The following is a 16249-nucleotide window of genomic DNA, read 5'->3' as shown; positions in this document are numbered from 1 at the left end:
CAGAATGAAAACAAATCGCCCATCTCTTCCCCTCTTCACGACTTCTCTCTTTTGCGCCCGACTCTGATGTTTGCCTGCTTTCACCACGCACGTTACTACAGCGCGGTATCTCTTCGTGGCGCCTGTTGGTCACCGTTTGCATATTCACGAAATGAGCCCCTACTGGTTTCTGACTGTGGTGGCGCTTGCCTACGTAGTCTGCGTCAGCACTGCTCGCGAACTCACGCATGCATATCTTGACGGTGATGAGGTCAACATTTTTGTTGACAAAATGGCCCCACGCGACAACCCATACGAGACTTACGACTACATAGAAGCGCCGGGGTGTACTTTGCAAAAAGATGCAAAGCCACTCACTTTTGGTGAGCTTCTTGCAGGTCACCAGGCCTACACTCTACCCACAAATATTAGATTCAACCATAATACCGGCACTGCGGTTCTGTGCAAGTACAAAACCAACGTGCGAGAAACAGCGCTCTTGATCGAGATGATCCGTGGCGACTATCGCTATGAACTCGTGATTGACGAACTCCCAGTGCGGAGTGCGATTGGCGAGGAAACTGGTGAAAACAAATTTTCTATTTTTCTGCACCGTACGTTTCACATTGGCGTGAACGGGAATCGAATTGTGAGCGCCACACTTGAGACGAGCTCCCCAGCAAAGCTAGAAGCGGACACGATTTACACCTTTACGTATTCGGTCGTCTTCCAGGCATCGAGCGTGGAGTACGCCAATCGACTTTCCACCGTGCTCGACACGCGCTACGTCAGCTCACGAACGCGATTTGTCTCCCTCATCAACTCCAGTTTGATTGCGCTCTTTCTCTTTTCCGTCATTACACTCATTTTTTCGCGAACGCTGCGCCACGAGCGCGCGAAATTAGAAAGGGAAACACAGTTTCGCTTTGAAGGTCAGGACATCATTGACGAGTCAGGGTGGAGGTGCCTGTACGCGGATGTGTTTCGGGTACCACGACACACCGGAACCTTCTGTGCCATCCTTGGGTGCGGCACGCAGCTTCTAGTACTCTCCGCAGTGACCATTTTGCTGTCTGTCATGAGTAATTACCGTATCTCGATGAACCACAACTTGGTCACCTATACTGTATTCGGCTATGTCTTCACCAGCGGTATTGCCGGCTATGTGTCCGGATATCAGTTCATCGGATGTAGCTTTCTGGCACCACCCATGGCATCAAAGTGGATTCGTGCATTTCATGTCGCTTTCTTCCTGGTGCCGATGATTTATGTAACGGCGTTTCTTCCTTCTTCGACTGTAGCGTTACTTTACGGGTCATCTCAGCTCCCGTACCTCAAGGGGGTGCTCATTCTCCTGTGCCTGTGGGTCTTTGTGGCCTACCCTCTGTGCCTCGCCGGTGTGCTGTGTAGCCGTTACGTATTTCGACGAACAGAGCGGAGACGAAATATTCCGCACGTCAATCAAATCTCACGCCTTATTCCGCGGCCACCACGGAGATTGCTGGCGCCTCAATGCCTGTTGTTGGTGAGCGGTATCCCTCCTTTCATCTCAGTGTTTGTGGAATTCAGCTTTGTTTTCACCTCCATCTGGACTTTCAAAGTGTTTCACTTGTACGGCTTTCTCACCATTACAGCACTCCTTTACATTGCCATCTCGGCGTGTGTTTCGATCATCGCAACTTTTCTACTCTTATCGACGGAGAATCATCACTGGAAATGGATGTCGATGGGCTTCGGCGCATCCTGCTCGATGTACGCATTTGGCTATGCGGTGTTTTTTTATCTCTTCAAGGCCTCGATGCATGGGCTGTTCATGTTTGTCGTGTATTACTCATACTGCATTGCGCTTATGCTGTGCTTAGCGCTCATTGGTGGGACAGTGGCCTATTTTGCTGCTTCTTGTTTTGTGAAGGTGCTTTACGGACAAGCAAAGAGTGACTGAGTGATGAATGTTGTATTGTGTACCGGCAACGAAAAGGAAGCGAAGAGGGCGGGGGGCGGGGTTCGCTTGGGGTGCACCGGAGCGGTGGCGGCGCTGTGGAATCAACTTTGGGCTCTTTGCCTCTTCAAGAGAGCCCCTTTCGATCTTTTTACGAATTCCTTTTTTTTTTCTTTCTTTTCCGCGCCCCTTTTTTTTTTATAGGGGCGGGGGGAGGAGGAGGGGAGGGGCCTACTCGCGATTTGTATTTGGCTAGCAAAAAAAAATTGGCGGGTTAGAATTGCACGGAAGGGCGGCTTAGCCTCTTCTCCGTGTTCTTGTTTCACGACGCATCACGGCTCCTACACACACGAGCAACGTAGCTCGCGCTCTGTTTGATTTGAGGTGTCGCTTCTCAGATGGGCCCAAACAGCTGAGGTTACAGGCTGCAAAGATGCTGAGTTGGTATGCAGAAGAGTGTGTTCGCGTTCTCAAGGTGAGCGGTACGGCATCTCTGCTCTGTTTAGTGTACACTGGAGAGCGTCTCTTGCTGAGATTATGGCTGCGCGAGACAGAAAAAAGAAGGACACGTTGCCGCGGCTCAGCCTTTCGTGCTACGGGAGAATATGATGGTTGCGTCAGTGGCTTGGAGCAGGAACAAACAAAAAGATTCAAAGTGAGAAGAAGAGCATTCTTAGAAGTCCGAAAGGCTGTCTCGCTCTGTTCTGGGGAGAAACGGAACTCGCTGCTTTTCCTTCTTAGCGTGACTTGCCTTGTCACCGGAAGAGGTCTCCGTGATTGAGAGTAGCAGAGGAAACTTTTTATTTCTCGCTCTCTGGGAGTATTTCATTGGCCTCTTTTCTTACGATGTCAAAGCCGTGATTTTCTCCCTTTCACATCTTCATTTCCCCACCACCACCACCACCACCCCCTTCTCTGCCCCCCCCCAAAAAAATTGCGACGACAACGAAAGTAAAAGAATGAGCGTCATTTCACTACTGAGCCATCCGCGTGTGGAAACCTAAACGACTTTGCTGCGGACACCGCCGGGAAACGGAAGAAGAAGAGAGAAAAAAACTCAGCAATGCAATGAGCTTTGGCACCCGCCCCGCTAGCATCGAGGATGACGAGGTTTTAGCATCCTTCAACGTTTACGCCTCATCGGCTCTTGTACATCAGGCTCACATTTTTCAGTACCCGCTGCGCCGTAGGCAGCGGCCGTACGAGGCAACAGAAGTCAAGCTGTTCATCACCGGCGGACTGCTAGCTGACGAAAATGAGGCCTCACGGGCACACGGAAAGGGTTCCCCGGTACTCCAATCAGGCTCGCGCCTAACGATGAAGTGCTCCCTAGACACATTTGGCTCTCACTCATTCCGGCGATTGCAGGAGTCCGCCCCAAATATGCTGAGTCAGATGGAGCTTCAGCGTCACCACACCTTCCACTACACGCTGCAGTCGCAGCCCTTTTTGCCGCAGTCGAACTACGTTGTGGGCTACATCACACCCGAGGGAATCCATCTCACCCCGGTTTCGACAATTCAGCAGTTCACCCCAGCACTGAGCATTCCCGAGTCCTCCACCGGTGCCGTTCGTGTCATGGAGGCGTTCTGCAGCCAGGCCAACTCCTCCGCCATGTCGGGATATGCGGCAGCGGATCGCATCCAACGTGAACTGCGACGCCAACGCAGCCGTGTCTTGAACGAGGAAGCTGAAACTGCACAAGAAATACAGTTCTTCCGTGACGACTCTGTTGAGAGCGCGGCAATGCGGTCTCGACTGCGCTCGTCCACTCTCGAGAAGATCATTGATAGCCCAAGCATGGCCTCGGAGCCAGCCGAAGTGGCAAACAGTCTTTTCCCTCCAGAAATTCTTCAATCTGGCGGCATTTCCGGCGGCGACGAGGCGCACCCATCGATGATCATTCACCGCTTTGCAAACCGCAAATCTGTCGCTGAGCAGACCAGTCAAGTGCTTCAGCGCTGCCACATCCTCACGCTCCGGATGCTTCAGAGCATCGTGGTACCCTACACATCGAACGAGGTGGTGAGGACAATGGCAGCTGTACCGGAGGCGCAGCTGGTCGAGGCGTTGAAGTCGTGTGCTGTGTGGCTGCACGGTGTGTGGGTCAGTCGGTACTGTGATCAGTTCCGTGGATGTGTCGCGGCCCTGCGCGAGGTTATTTTGGCTCGCTTCTACCAAAGTGAGGATGGTAGCGTAGCGCGGTCGGACTTAAATGCCCTAATCACAACATCCGAGGCGCGGCGCTCGATCAAGGAGATTCTCGCAACAGTGGCGGTGCTGAACACAGAAGAGCCCGATCCATCCAAGCGTCGCTGGCGGCTCAAGTGCGTCCCTGCCGATCGCGCCGCCCGCGAGGCAAACCTCCGTGATTTCAAAACGACTTTTGCGGCCGAGGAGGCCAGTCAACACGAGGCATGGCGTCGGCGTTGCACACAAGTAATGGCGCACATCCCTTACATCAACGCAGGCCGACCTGTGCCGCAACTGTGTCTACGTCCGCGCGGCACACCGCCTACAACGAGCATGGCGGCAGGTGCAACGTTCCCCTATGGCGGTGCAAGCACACTACAGTCCTTCGCCTCTCAGACAAGTTCCATGGCGAGTGGTCACCCTGGAAGCAGTGTGAACACATCTGCTTCACCTTTTAGTTCCCCTGTCTCAGGTATGGAGTTGAGTTTCAAGGACGCTGATATTGCACCCATTCGGCAGTACATCCGCGAGCTGTTTGCAGAGCACGGCGTCATCAACAAACAGCGGGTGAAGGACCTCGTGATCAAGACGCAGGAAGCGCGCTACCCTCACGCGACTAAGGCAATGCTGAGCACGGCGCTGCAACAGTGCCTGGACAAGTTCACGGACGCTACGTGGATCCTCAAGTCTGCCGGGGAACCCCTCGTGGATTACTACCGGCCGGCCATTCTCTATGTGGTGCTGGAGCTGCGCCAATTTGAGATGGCGGCGCTCATGAAGCGATTGGAGGAGGTGGTGTGGGCGCGTGGATTGACGTCTCCGCCGGAATCTGCCGCACTGCGCGGTCGCGCCGGTAGTGTGTCTGACCCATTGGAGGCTGTGGTGCAGCGCGTTGTGGCGGAGGTGGCGGAGTTCAAGGCGGGAGGTCGACTCTGGCACATCAAAGGAGGTAACTTGATGAACGAATAACCACGGCAAGGCGAGGAAAGAATAAATGGCGAGAGATGCGTGAAGAGAGGCGAAAGAGGGAAGGGAAGGGGAAGCAGACCTCCTCCTCTCCGTACTTACCCCTTGACCTGCTCCTCCTCTGGCCCCATCTTTACGTCTACGTCAATTTTGGCTACTGTTACCAAGGCGGTGCGATGGCACAGCGCTTATTCATGCGTCGAGTCAGCCATCCGCTTCCCACTTGCCCAGCAATGCCGGGAAGAAACCAACAACAAAAGAGAGAGAGAGAGACGTGGTCGCTTCTTCGTTGGTTTGTTTGTTTGGCTTTGTTTTTGTTCATGTGTTTCCTTTTCCCGTAGACTGGGAAGGGGGGCTGCGTGACTGCCTTGCTGGTTGGGCGCCTGCCCTCTTCCTTCCTCCGCCCACCCCCCTCCTCTTCTTCTCGTTTGTTGTTGTTGTTTTACCGGGAGGTGTTTCACACACACACAGCGAGGACGCAGCGAGAAAAAAGAGAGGAAAGGCAGCAAAAATTCCCGTGGAGAAGGCACAAGGTATACCAATGTGCCCCAACACCTGCAAGACATCCACACGCGCATGGAAGGGCGTTTGCTGAGGCTACCCTTCGCATCGCCTGACCAGAGAACAGAGGGGGGAGCAGTGCCGCAATGAATAATAACAAAGAAAGGCAGAGTGCTGGTGTGTGTGTGTGTGTGGCGACGGTTGAAGGCAGAGGAAGACGAGGTCACGTTTTAAAGCGCCACATTAGCCAGCGCTCTTGCTGGCGAGGAAAAGGGGGACACCTCCGTGCGTGGTATCACAGACTTCACACACACACACACTCCCGAGGAAGCCAAGCAGTCCCCCTATCCCCCTACCAGTGCCAAACCACCTCTGGCGCGGCCAGGGTCAAGCCCCTACGGCGTAGAGGAGGTGCGAACGATGTATCGCTACTGACGCCGGCGGTCAGGTGCTAGGTGGCGTTGCGTCAGAGAAACCTGCGAGGCGGGTGTGGGTGGTGTGCGAGGCGAGGGAAGGAGGGGGGCGTGCTCCGGTGACTGAGGCGGCGCATTGCTGTAACGCGTGTGTCTGCGGCTGCTTCGCACCACGCGATGGGCCCCGTGACAGGCCAGGGGGTAGAGCGGAGTTGAACTCACGTGTGATATGGAAACAAATGAATGTGTTGAAAGAAAAACAAACAATGAAAAATAGGCCAGTGCGCTGTTTTGGCGGTGTGTGTGTGCCTGCACATCTCTTCCCAGGTTCGACGCCCTCGCTCGATTGAAGCTGTTCTCTCTTTTCGGCTCCCTCGATTGCTCACATTCTTTTTGATTGTGCGCTCTGCCCTCGTTGGCTTCAACGGCAGACATACGGTGACACTGGCGCCACTCTTCCGCGCCTTTACCATCTCTCTCGCTCCACCTTCTTCCCGCTACCGATTCTTCACCTCTCGTTTGTTTTTGGGTGTGTGCGCGCTTGTCAATCCTTCGCTGAGTATCCGCGTCTGTAAGTTGTGCCCTCACCCCCTCGTTAATTTTGATCAGTTGTTTCCTTTCCTTTCCTCCCCTCCCCTCCCCCGCGCTCTTGGCGTGTGTGCGTGTGTCTCGAACTTGCTGCCAGTCATTTTTCAGAGAATTCTTTTAGCTTGCTGTGGTGGTGGTCTTTAGTGTGCGCGCGCGCGTGTGTGTGTGTGCTCTCCCTCTGTGGCGTGCTAGACCCATTTTGCGAGTTGTGGTGGACAGAAGTGTTGACGCCAGGGCTGTCTCTCCGTCCCGCATATCGACGTTCCGAAGAATAAGGAAAAAAAAAGAGTGTGTCAGGCTGCCACTCCCCCCTTCTGTCTCTCTTCCTTTCTCTCGCTGTATTTGCGTGTGTGCGAGTCCGCCACCCCCACGCCGCACCACACTCCTCCTCCTCCTCCTATTGTTGTATCCCACTGTACCGCCCCAGTAGTGTGTTGGTGTTGCTTTTACTAGTGGACCTGTACGTCTCCAAGTGGGGCCTTCCTACCACCGTTTCTTGGCAGATTCTTCTCGCTGTTTGCTTTTTTGTTTGGCTTTTTATTCTGTTCTCGCGGTACTCGTCGAGCAGCAGCGGCGGCGGCAGCGGCCAGTGCGATAATTCCACTCACATCGCCGCTACGACAACGCCCTCCCTCCAGTTCAGCGCTGTGACTTGAGTGACGAGCCCTTTCACCTCTGTCTTGTTTTGCCTCTTTCTCTTCGTCTCTTTTCTTTTGTAATCGCTCGCCATCCCCTCCCACAGACCTGCGGAGATATCGCAAACCATGGACTGCGTGAACCATGTTACGAGCGATGCGGATATACTCCCTTGCAAGTCCGATGTCATCCTTAGCAAAACGTCGTCTGCCAACTTCACTGCTGGCACAAAGCCGATACTGGCAAGCCACCGACGCCTGCTCTGCATGAACGTCAAGCAAACCAACATGCTGCGGGTGCTGAACCGCCACGGGAAGCACAATGACACGACCATCAAAGTCGCCGCAGTCGCGAACCTCGTATCGACAGAGAAGATTACCGGCCATCCGACTCTCTTCTACGCTGTGGGCGGGAAGGACTTGGCCATCATTTGCCCCACCACGCAGGCGAACGGCGACATCTCCGTCTCGCTGGTGGAATCGAAACTGGACGAGGAGGGCTACGCCTCGACTGCCGGCGAGACGCAGCGGCTCTACGTGCTCGGCCAGCAGAACGTGATGGAGGTGGAAGAGTCTACTGGCCTCATCAAGAGCAAGATTCCTCTCACCCCAAAGACGACGGTAAGGTACCCCGTTATCGATTACCATCAGGCAGCTCAACTGCTCCTCGTGCCGGCCAAGTCGACCCACCTCGACCTCATCTCGACTCGCACCCGCAAGAGCGTTCTGGGGCGTGTCTGGGAGCCGCATGAAGACACTGCGCCAACCTTTGCCTGCTTCTTCCAGCACCATGCCTTCTCCGAGGAGTCTGGCAAAGAACTGCTCGTCGTGACGGCGGCGCAGGGCAATCGTGAGATTCGCTTCTGGGCCTATCAGAGTGACACCCAGAAGTTCGCGCTCAAGCAGCAGCTGAACCTCTCCTACAAAGATGAGCTGAGGGAGGAGTACGACATCAGCATCACTGCTGACGAGGAGTACATCACGCTCTGCTCTCGCACGAGGCCGTACGCGGTGGTGATCGAGACCCACCACACCCTCTTCAAGGCGTACCGGATGACGTCCTGGCGCATGGCAGGACCAGCGCTGTGCTCGACAACGTCCGTTGGCAAGGTCACAGAGAGCGCGCAGAGCAAGTCCGTCAGCTACGAGCTCTTCATCACAATTCGCACAGAAACCGGCTTTGTGCAGTCGATGCCCAACTCCAGCCGCCTCGCAGGTGCGTCGAACTTGTCCGTAGCGAGGGGCGACTCTGTGGCCAACTGGTTCCCGTCCCTCGCGACTGGCGGTGCTGGTGCTGGTCGCGACGTGTCGAGTGCATCGGCTGGCTCAGGTGCCGCCGGCGCGGCCCTGACCCCGATCACCGCCGTCTCGTCCTCGCTTACGGGCGAAATCAAGACGAGCAGCCTGTCGGAGACGGCTGTCGCATCCATCGTTCGATCGCAGGCGCAGAAGTTCTGCGAGCAAGTCAAGGTGATCGATGCCGACCTTGTCGATATGCAGAAGAGTGCATCAGATACGATGCGGTTGCTGCAAGACTCACGCTACCGCACGGAGGCGCAGAACAGCGGCCGCACCTTCGCTATCCGCAACCGCGCGCGCCTCGAGAAAAATTCCACCACTGCAGCATCCACGGCAACCACGAAGCCGCATGCGACACCTGCGTCTGTAGACACTGCGGGGGCTGTTGATAGCGAGTACGGCGTGCTAACGACCGGGGAGCGCGAGCTTATTTTGAGTATCCGCAATTTTGTGCAGGAGGTGCAGGGCGGCAGCGCAGCAGCGGCCTCGGCGGCACTCAAGGCCCTCCTCGGCAAACAGCTCCGTCTTTCCGTGGAGCGGACGGCCAACGAAGCGAGCAAGTTAGAGATTCCTGCCCACGTCACAGGAGACTTCAACTCGCTGCAGTCAGTACAAGAGTACCGTCGCGTCGTCAATGCGAGTATCACGCGCATCGGTGCCACAACGAAGCGGTTCCAGGAGCTGAATCGCACTACTTTGGAAGCCTCGTCGGCGCAGACCGCGACGTGCCTTGCCCAGGTCGAGGCCTTCCGTCAGAAACTGAGCTCATCGCTGCGTTCCATGAATGGGGAGATGAAAGAGTTGAAGGTAGCGCTCTCACAGTGCCAACTGTCCTGCAAGGCTGCCGAGGGTGCGGCGACGCCACCGAGCCCGGATGCCATCTTGGCACGGGCGGTAGAGCAGGCCAAGGAGGGGGATTGGAAGGGTGCCCTCACCACAATCCTCGCTTCCAACGACATCGGCATTCTACTGACATTTTTGGAGAATGAGCTGTGCCGGGAGAAACAGGCGGTACTCACGTCACCTAAGACACTGACGCTGCCGCTCTTCCTCAGTCTTTGCCTACAGCTCACCTTCGAGATGCCACTGCAGTCCGGTACGGTACCGTTGCGTCTGCAGCTGTTGTCCGACTTCTACGTGGAGTGGGACGACTGGCTGCGCACGATCCGGCTGCAGGCACAGAAGGATGCACAGCAAGCTGCCGTCTACGATATTGTGAAGCGCGAACTGTCGACCGTGCTGGAGGCGCTAGAGGGCATACCCCGTGAGCAGCTGGATCGCAAGAGCCGCAACAAGGAGCGCCTTGTGCACAAGCTCATCTCTCAGCTTCTGATGGATGAATAAACCCGGAAGCGCCGAGGCACGACGCTTTGTGCCTTCGTCCGTTCCTCGTCCCACTTCACTACGACCTGCGCCCCTCAACCCAACATCTTGGCGTGTGGCCTTGAGTCTTTCTGCCTGTTGCTCTCGTTGTTCTACGCGACTCAAGTGAGCGCCGCTGACAGGGTGGAGTCGGTCCAGCATAGGCGTTTTGTCGCCGCCGCTGCCGCCTCACTTTTGCTGCCTCGATTTCTCGTTTTCTGCCCTCCACGCCCTCATGAGGGAAAGGGGGTGTTGTGCGTGGTGAAGCCCATGTGGGTCCGGGTACTACACCAGGCGCGGCATGAGGAAAACTTTGCGATTACCTTGCCTCATGCGTGTTCTCCCTTTCGCAGCCGTGACTGTGATTCTGAAGAACGCCGTTCTGTCTGAGATGCAGGATGCAGGCAGAGGAGAAGGGGAGGGAAGGGGGAGGCTTGATGGCGTAATCACGCGGCTCTCCCTCCCTCCCCTTTTCCCCCGTTGTTTGTTGTGGTAGCGCTTTTCTCTGTTCTCTTCGTCTCTCTTCAGGTTTTTCTCTCCTTTTGGGTTGTGCGTGTAGAGTGAGTGCGCATTGGATGTGCTGATGGGCACCCATGTGCCTAGGTCTCCCTCTCTCCCTCTCTCTCGCTCTCTCTCTCTCTCTCTCTCTGCACATGGTAGTTGGCGGTGATGGGGAGGTGAACGCGGGTTTTGTAGAGGTGGTTGGTGGAGGACAAGAGGGGGCTATTCGTAAAGAGTAAAATACATTCCAACGAAAAAGAAGGCAAAGATGGAGAAACAACGCACTGACACGATCCGGAGATTCGGAGCGGGGCACAGCCGCGTGGCGGTGGATGTGGAGGCCCGCCTCCACATCATGGCCCCTACTCCGTCTTACTGGAAGTTCAAGGGTCTCTTTGGATGGGTCTCAGGGACTCACCTTTCGAGATGAACAAGTGAGCGACGAGAGGGGAAACGATGCGGCACTCCCTCTGCAAAAGTTCCACAAGTGCGTGACGAAGCCGACGCGTGTGCGTGTGTGTGTGTGTGTGTGTGTGTGGAGGGGTGGGGGGCCGCCAGACCACTCGCAGCGATGATTGCAGAGGCGTTAGTGGCGACCAGCAGGCCAACGTGTCGCCCCCAGTCTCCTTCTCTCACTCGAACGCGCAAACGTAAGTGACTGTGTCTTACACTTTTGTTTTTTGTTGTTTTTTCAAAACATCTTCGCCACTCCCAATTCTCTGCTCACCCCGTCATGCGCATACTCTTCTCTGTCCCGCTTCGTCCACTTTCTCTCTCTCTCTCTCTCCCATTGCTGTCTCCCGTGCCGTGGGTCATCGTTGCAGTAGTCGCTGTCTTTGTTTTTTTCTCTCTTTCGCTGCCATTGCTTGCCCTCACTGTTGCCAAGTGTGTGTGTGAGAGAGAGAGAGAGAGGGGGGGGAGTGAGACAGTGAAGACTTGGCAGACGCAAGAGAGGGTAGAAATTCGTTCAGCACCCACTGCTGACATACCCGAATACAAAGCACACACGCCTCGAATAGAGAGAAAAACACAGAGAGAGAGAGAGAGAGATGCCACCCATCTCTGTGTTCCTGTCCTACGTGGACTCCTTTGTCGGCAAGCGCCTGCTGCGTCAGTTTCAGCAGTCCCCATCGCTCTACCACGTATACGGCTGCACGTGGGATACGGCCGCCGCAGTGCAGCTCAACACCGCTGCGTCGCCTGCCCAGCAGAAGCAAGCGGCGAAGGCATGCGCCGCTGGTGGTGGCGCCGCCGGCGCAGCAGCGATTCCGGTTGGCGTCGAGGAAGAGAAGAACGTCTTGGAGGAGAGCTGCACCACCCGGATGCCCGGTGATAGTGCCTGTGCCCACATGGATCTGCCCCCAGAGGGGTCTGGAGTACTCGGAGCTGCAGACAGCGACCCGGCTGCGGGAGGAGTGCTTGTTACCGGGGCTCGCACCAATGACAACGACACGCCGCTCACATCGTGTGATGCCGGTACGTTTTTTTCACGCCTCGACTCCGTGGCCGTGCGTGCTGCACTGCTCGCATGTGACTGGATCGTGCTGGAGCTGCGGCAGGCTCAAACAGTGCTTGAGGTGGTGCAGTTCCTGCAGAGGCAGCCCTCCTATCCGCAACCAAAGCGCCTCGTCCTGCTCTCCAGCCTCATGACGTGGTACGCCACACCGTCGCTGGAAGAAGAGCAGAATGCTGCTGGCGACGGAGATGACGAGGACGACGGCCCTGGCGCGGATGACGAGGACGACGTCGAGACTCCGTACCCCCCTCCTCCGCCACGTTTCCTGGAGCGCATTGTTGCGACGGCGCAGGATCGATCTCGGCACGCCGTAGTGGACGCGATGCGTGGCGACAAAACCACAGCCAGGGATGAGGGCAACGGTAGCGACGGCGGAGAAAACGACGATGAGGAGGGGGGTGGTGATGGCAATCGTCCCTCCGGCACGGATGGCGGCGCCGCCGTCGCATCTGACGCTAGCGCAGAGGTGTTGACGGAGGATCAGTACAACCGTCGTGTACCGCATCTGCAGTATCTGAACTGGCGCGATGCCGAGAAGGCGGTCGCAGCAGCACATCACGCGAAGGGCCTACCGTTGGACACCTTTGTTATTTGCGGAGGCCTTCCCTACGGAGGCGAGGAAGACCTACTCGAACCTCTCTTCCGCCTGGCCTGGTCTGCCGAGTCAGAGAAGAAGCAAGACGAGCACGCGGCAACCCCAGCGACACTGCCGATTTTCGGCAGTGGCCGGCAGCGCGTTCCACTTGTACACGTGCAGGATCTTGCCTGCTTTGTGCGCAAACTGCTCTGCTGCCCCGCTGACGCCCTGCCGTTCCCTGAGCGGCGCTACCTCTTCGCCACCGACGGGAGCAACCAAAACTCTTGGCAGGACATCGTCTCCGCCGTGAACCGCATGTTTGGTGGGCGGTGTGCCATGCACCCCGTCGCGCCAGCATCGTACCCACTGTACCGAGATGTGGAACACTTCACTATCGACCTGCGTGTCGAGCCGGAGACAATGCGAATCATCATGGAGCGCACCGAGGATGCCGAGGAGGTGGCCGTGCCGCTCGACTCGGCCGCCTCCGAGCAACAGCTGCTGCCGCTACCGAACACATGGATTGCAGAGGGTGGCATTCGTCGCCATCTTTGCGCCACGGCAGACGAGTTCACCGCCGCCCGCCACGTCCAACCGCATCGCATCGCCATTGTTGGGCCCCCGCTAGTTGGAAAGACGTACCTCGCTACGCGCGTGGCGCACTACTACCGCCTGCCGTGCGTATCGCTGGACTCGGTCGTGCTCGACTACACGAACGCCTTGAAGGAACTTCGCTCACGCGTGGAGTCAACGAAGGCCGCAGTGCGAGAAGCCGAGCGGGCACGCCGCCTCGGGCTGAAGCGGCGGCGCCTGCTGGCGCAGCAGCAACGCGAGTGGGATGCCCAGGCTGAACGTGGCGATGTCACCCTAGTAGGTGCTCGTGGAAGAGTGGCGCCTCCGGGCGACAACCAGCAGGAGGCAGTTGACGCCGCAGACCTGGCGAGTCGTGGCAGCTACCACCTACCCGGCAGCACTGTAAATCGCGCAAGCAGCTACAGTGGACCAGGGGACGCGCCGACAGAAGCTGGCCCAGGTACCCTTGTAGCCTCGGTAGCGATCCACAACGACGACGAAGCCTTTGCAACCGATCTGGCCCTTACCCAGACGGAGGAAGAAGAGCTCAACGCGTTTGTGTCGGAGTGGTGGGCAGTGCAGCCGCAGGTACACGCGTGGACTAGCAAGATTGCGGAGATGGAACGCGTGATGTTGCTCCGGCTGCACCCACGGCCACCGACGCCAGAGGCAAACCCGAAGAAGAAAGCCGCCGCCGCTGGTGGGAGCGCCAACGCGAAGAAGAAGACAAACAAGGATGCGCAGAAGACGCGGGAGGAAGAGGAGGAGGAGCTTCTGCAGCTCAAAGCTGCTCTGCAGCATGCGCCGTTCCAACCCCGCGCCCAGGCCCTTATGCTGCGCTGGCGCCTTGCCCAGCCGGATTGCCGGGTGCAGGGTTTCGTGTTGGATGGGGTGCCGATGACGTTGGAGTTGGCGCGGCTCGTGTTTGGCGACAGCGAGGATGCGCAGCTCCAGCTGCCGCTGACGGAGGAAGAGGCGCTTCGGCCGTGCTACGCCAACGAGGGCGATGCCGCTGCAATCGCTGGTACTGGTGCTGTAGACGACGGCCACGACGACAAAGAAGCTGGCGCTGCGGAGGCGGCGCCGCCAAAGGAGCTGGCAAGCGATGCATGCCTGCCAAATCACGTCGTTGTGCTCCAAGCGTCGAACACGTACCTGCTGAACCGCCTTATGGCGATGGGGGCAGCGTCGGAGGAGGGCGCTGTGACGGCCTGCGGCAACAACGACGCCACACGCGCCGTCGACATTGAAGCCTTCCACCACGCTCTCCAGGCATACAAGCGAGAGTACGTTGACAGGCCGTACTCGGTGCTGAGCTACTGGGAGAATGCGGTTGCCACTGCCGCGCCTCTGCTGAGCACTGGCAGCACTACGGGCGCGGAACGGCGCGCCGAGGTGCACTTGGTGTCCATCGAGGGCAACGAGCCTCTTGTGCCACCGATGCCGCCCACGTCCGCGTATGCACCACCGCAGCTCAGCTGCACGGAGCAGCTGCTCGAGCAAGTTATTCTCGGATGTCCTCATAATTTTGGCAAGAACCTGGAGGAGATCCAGCGCGAGGCTGTGCGGCAGCGTTGTCTTTTGGCCGAGGAGGAGGACGCCTACGCTCAGCAGGTGGCGACCCAGGCGGCTGCCGAATCCCTGGAGTGCGCGAAGGAAGCTGAGGCTCGCTCAGCAGCCGCGGAGCGACTTCTTGAGCTGAAGAAGGCGGACGTGGCGGAGCTGGAGGCGCGCAAGCTGCCGATAGCGAACTACCTGCAGGAGCGCGTGCTACCCCTCCTGCACAAGGGTCTTTTGGAGGTATGTGCAAGGCGGCCAGCGGACCCGGTGGATTACCTGGCGGAGTGGCTCATTCGCAACAACCCACACGATGACATCTTCTGCGATCTCTGACCGCGTCCGCTGTCGCCTCGGTGGCGCATATCGGTGTGCTCTCCTTTTTCGCCTTCTTTTTTTGGGGGAGGCAGGGAGGGAGGGAGGGGAGTTCACTCATTTCTTCGATGGAAGCGGTGGCGCAACGGCGTCGCGTGGTGGTGGTGTTGTGCACCATGGTGGATGGTGCTCGATGGGCTGACCTTATTGATGTACAAGAGCGGTCACGTGTGCGTGTGTGTGTGTCGTCCCTCCTTCTCTTCCCGATGTACAAGTAGACAGGGGCGCTGCCTTTCTTTGTTTCGTTTTTCTTTGCTGTTGTTGTTGGCGAGGAGGAGTGCTTGACTGGGCTGCTCGCTCACCTTTGGGGGGGGGGGCTCTGTGGGGTGCCCCTCCCCAAAGGTGAACGCGGTGACTGGGTGGTATCGTGAGAAGCAACACAGCGAAGACAAACCCAACCGCCGCCACAAGAACAAGCAGCAGTGATGCTCGTAGTCGTGCCGTTGTCGAGGACAAGAGCAATGGTGCAGATTCATCTGCAGGTCCCGCTTCTTCCGACTTTCCAGCCGTCCAAAATCCCTCGTCCTCCTCCTCCTGCACTGCAGCTCATTATCCGCGCTGCTTGGACGAACGGCACCGTGTGGACACCACGACCCCCCTCCCTTCCGCCTTTTTTATATTATCATTCCCTTCGCTGGTGTGTGTTGTTGTCGACAGCTCAGCTTCTCTCCTGTCTCTTCTGTCCCACTATGATCTTCACGATCCACCCCCCCCCCTTCGACTGTGCATTCGGTTTCTATACAAGGAGCGAGGAATCTGTGTGTCATCTTCTACCCCTCCTCCTGTTTTCCCTCCCTCCCTCCCCCCCTCTCTCTCTCTCTCATGTTGATGCAAAGCACGAGCACCTCAGCTGAAACCCAAAATGAAATGAAAAAAAAACACGAGAGGGGGCGGGTGCACACTTATCGTGGCAGGCACGCGTTGCACACGAGGCGTTGAAGGGTGTCCCTCGTGTCGTCTGTGAAATGTGACGAGGCGCCACAAGCGATTCCTTCGCTCCTCGTCCTTCGCACAAGATGCGGACTCATAGCGCACAGCTCCAACGCTCTTGCGGTCCTCGCTTGGTTCGCGGCTTTTTGCTGGTTCCGCGTATGTGCGGCGCACAAAGGCACCGGCACTGCTGTCGTCTATTGCCTCGAGCAGGGAGAGTAAAGGTGTGTGCGCGTGCCAGCGCATGCAAGTGTGGATGTATTCACTCACGCTCAGATTGCGTTGTGCATGCACGGGTGCACCCCAATATGTTTAGCAACTGTTCAACCCCCCCACCCCCAAAAA

General features: G+C 57.3%; 4 protein-coding genes across 4 annotated transcripts, besides 1 other annotated feature; all 4 read left to right on the top strand.

The window, feature by feature from the left end:
• Positions 1 to 151: 151 nt before the first annotated feature.
• On the top strand, positions 152 to 1921 carry LPMP_131250 (endomembrane protein, putative; the record flags this gene model as incomplete). Its single annotated transcript, XM_010698904.1, has 1 exon — positions 152 to 1921. The coding sequence occupies one exon, from the start codon at positions 152 to 154 to the stop codon at positions 1919 to 1921; it is 1770 nt and encodes a 589-aa protein (XP_010697206.1).
• A 1065-nt stretch (positions 1922 to 2986) lies between these two features.
• Positions 2987 to 5080, top strand: LPMP_131240 (DNA-directed RNA polymerase III subunit, putative; the record flags this gene model as incomplete). The annotated part of the gene is made up of 1 exon (XM_010698903.1): positions 2987 to 5080. One exon carries the CDS (start codon positions 2987 to 2989, stop codon positions 5078 to 5080), a length of 2094 nt encoding a protein of 697 aa, XP_010697205.1.
• A 770-nt stretch (positions 5081 to 5850) lies between these two features.
• Positions 5851 to 6251: a repeat region.
• Positions 6252 to 7343: 1092 nt separating this feature from the next.
• Positions 7344 to 9857, top strand: LPMP_131230 (hypothetical protein; the record flags this gene model as incomplete). The annotated part of the gene is made up of 1 exon (XM_010698902.1): positions 7344 to 9857. The coding sequence occupies one exon, from the start codon at positions 7344 to 7346 to the stop codon at positions 9855 to 9857; it is 2514 nt and encodes an 837-aa protein (XP_010697204.1).
• A 1568-nt stretch (positions 9858 to 11425) lies between these two features.
• On the top strand, positions 11426 to 14935 carry LPMP_131220 (adenylate kinase, putative; the record flags this gene model as incomplete). The annotated part of the gene is made up of 1 exon (XM_010698901.1): positions 11426 to 14935. One exon carries the CDS (start codon positions 11426 to 11428, stop codon positions 14933 to 14935), a length of 3510 nt encoding a protein of 1169 aa, XP_010697203.1.
• Between the last annotated feature and the right edge of the window lie 1314 nt (positions 14936 to 16249).

Source organism: Leishmania panamensis (genome assembly GCF_000755165.1).
Source record: "Leishmania panamensis strain MHOM/PA/94/PSC-1 chromosome 13 sequence".
NCBI lineage: Eukaryota > Euglenozoa > Kinetoplastea > Trypanosomatida > Trypanosomatidae > Leishmania > Leishmania panamensis.
The sequence above is the reverse complement of the archived record's forward strand: the minus strand, read 5'-3'. Positions and strand labels throughout refer to the sequence as shown.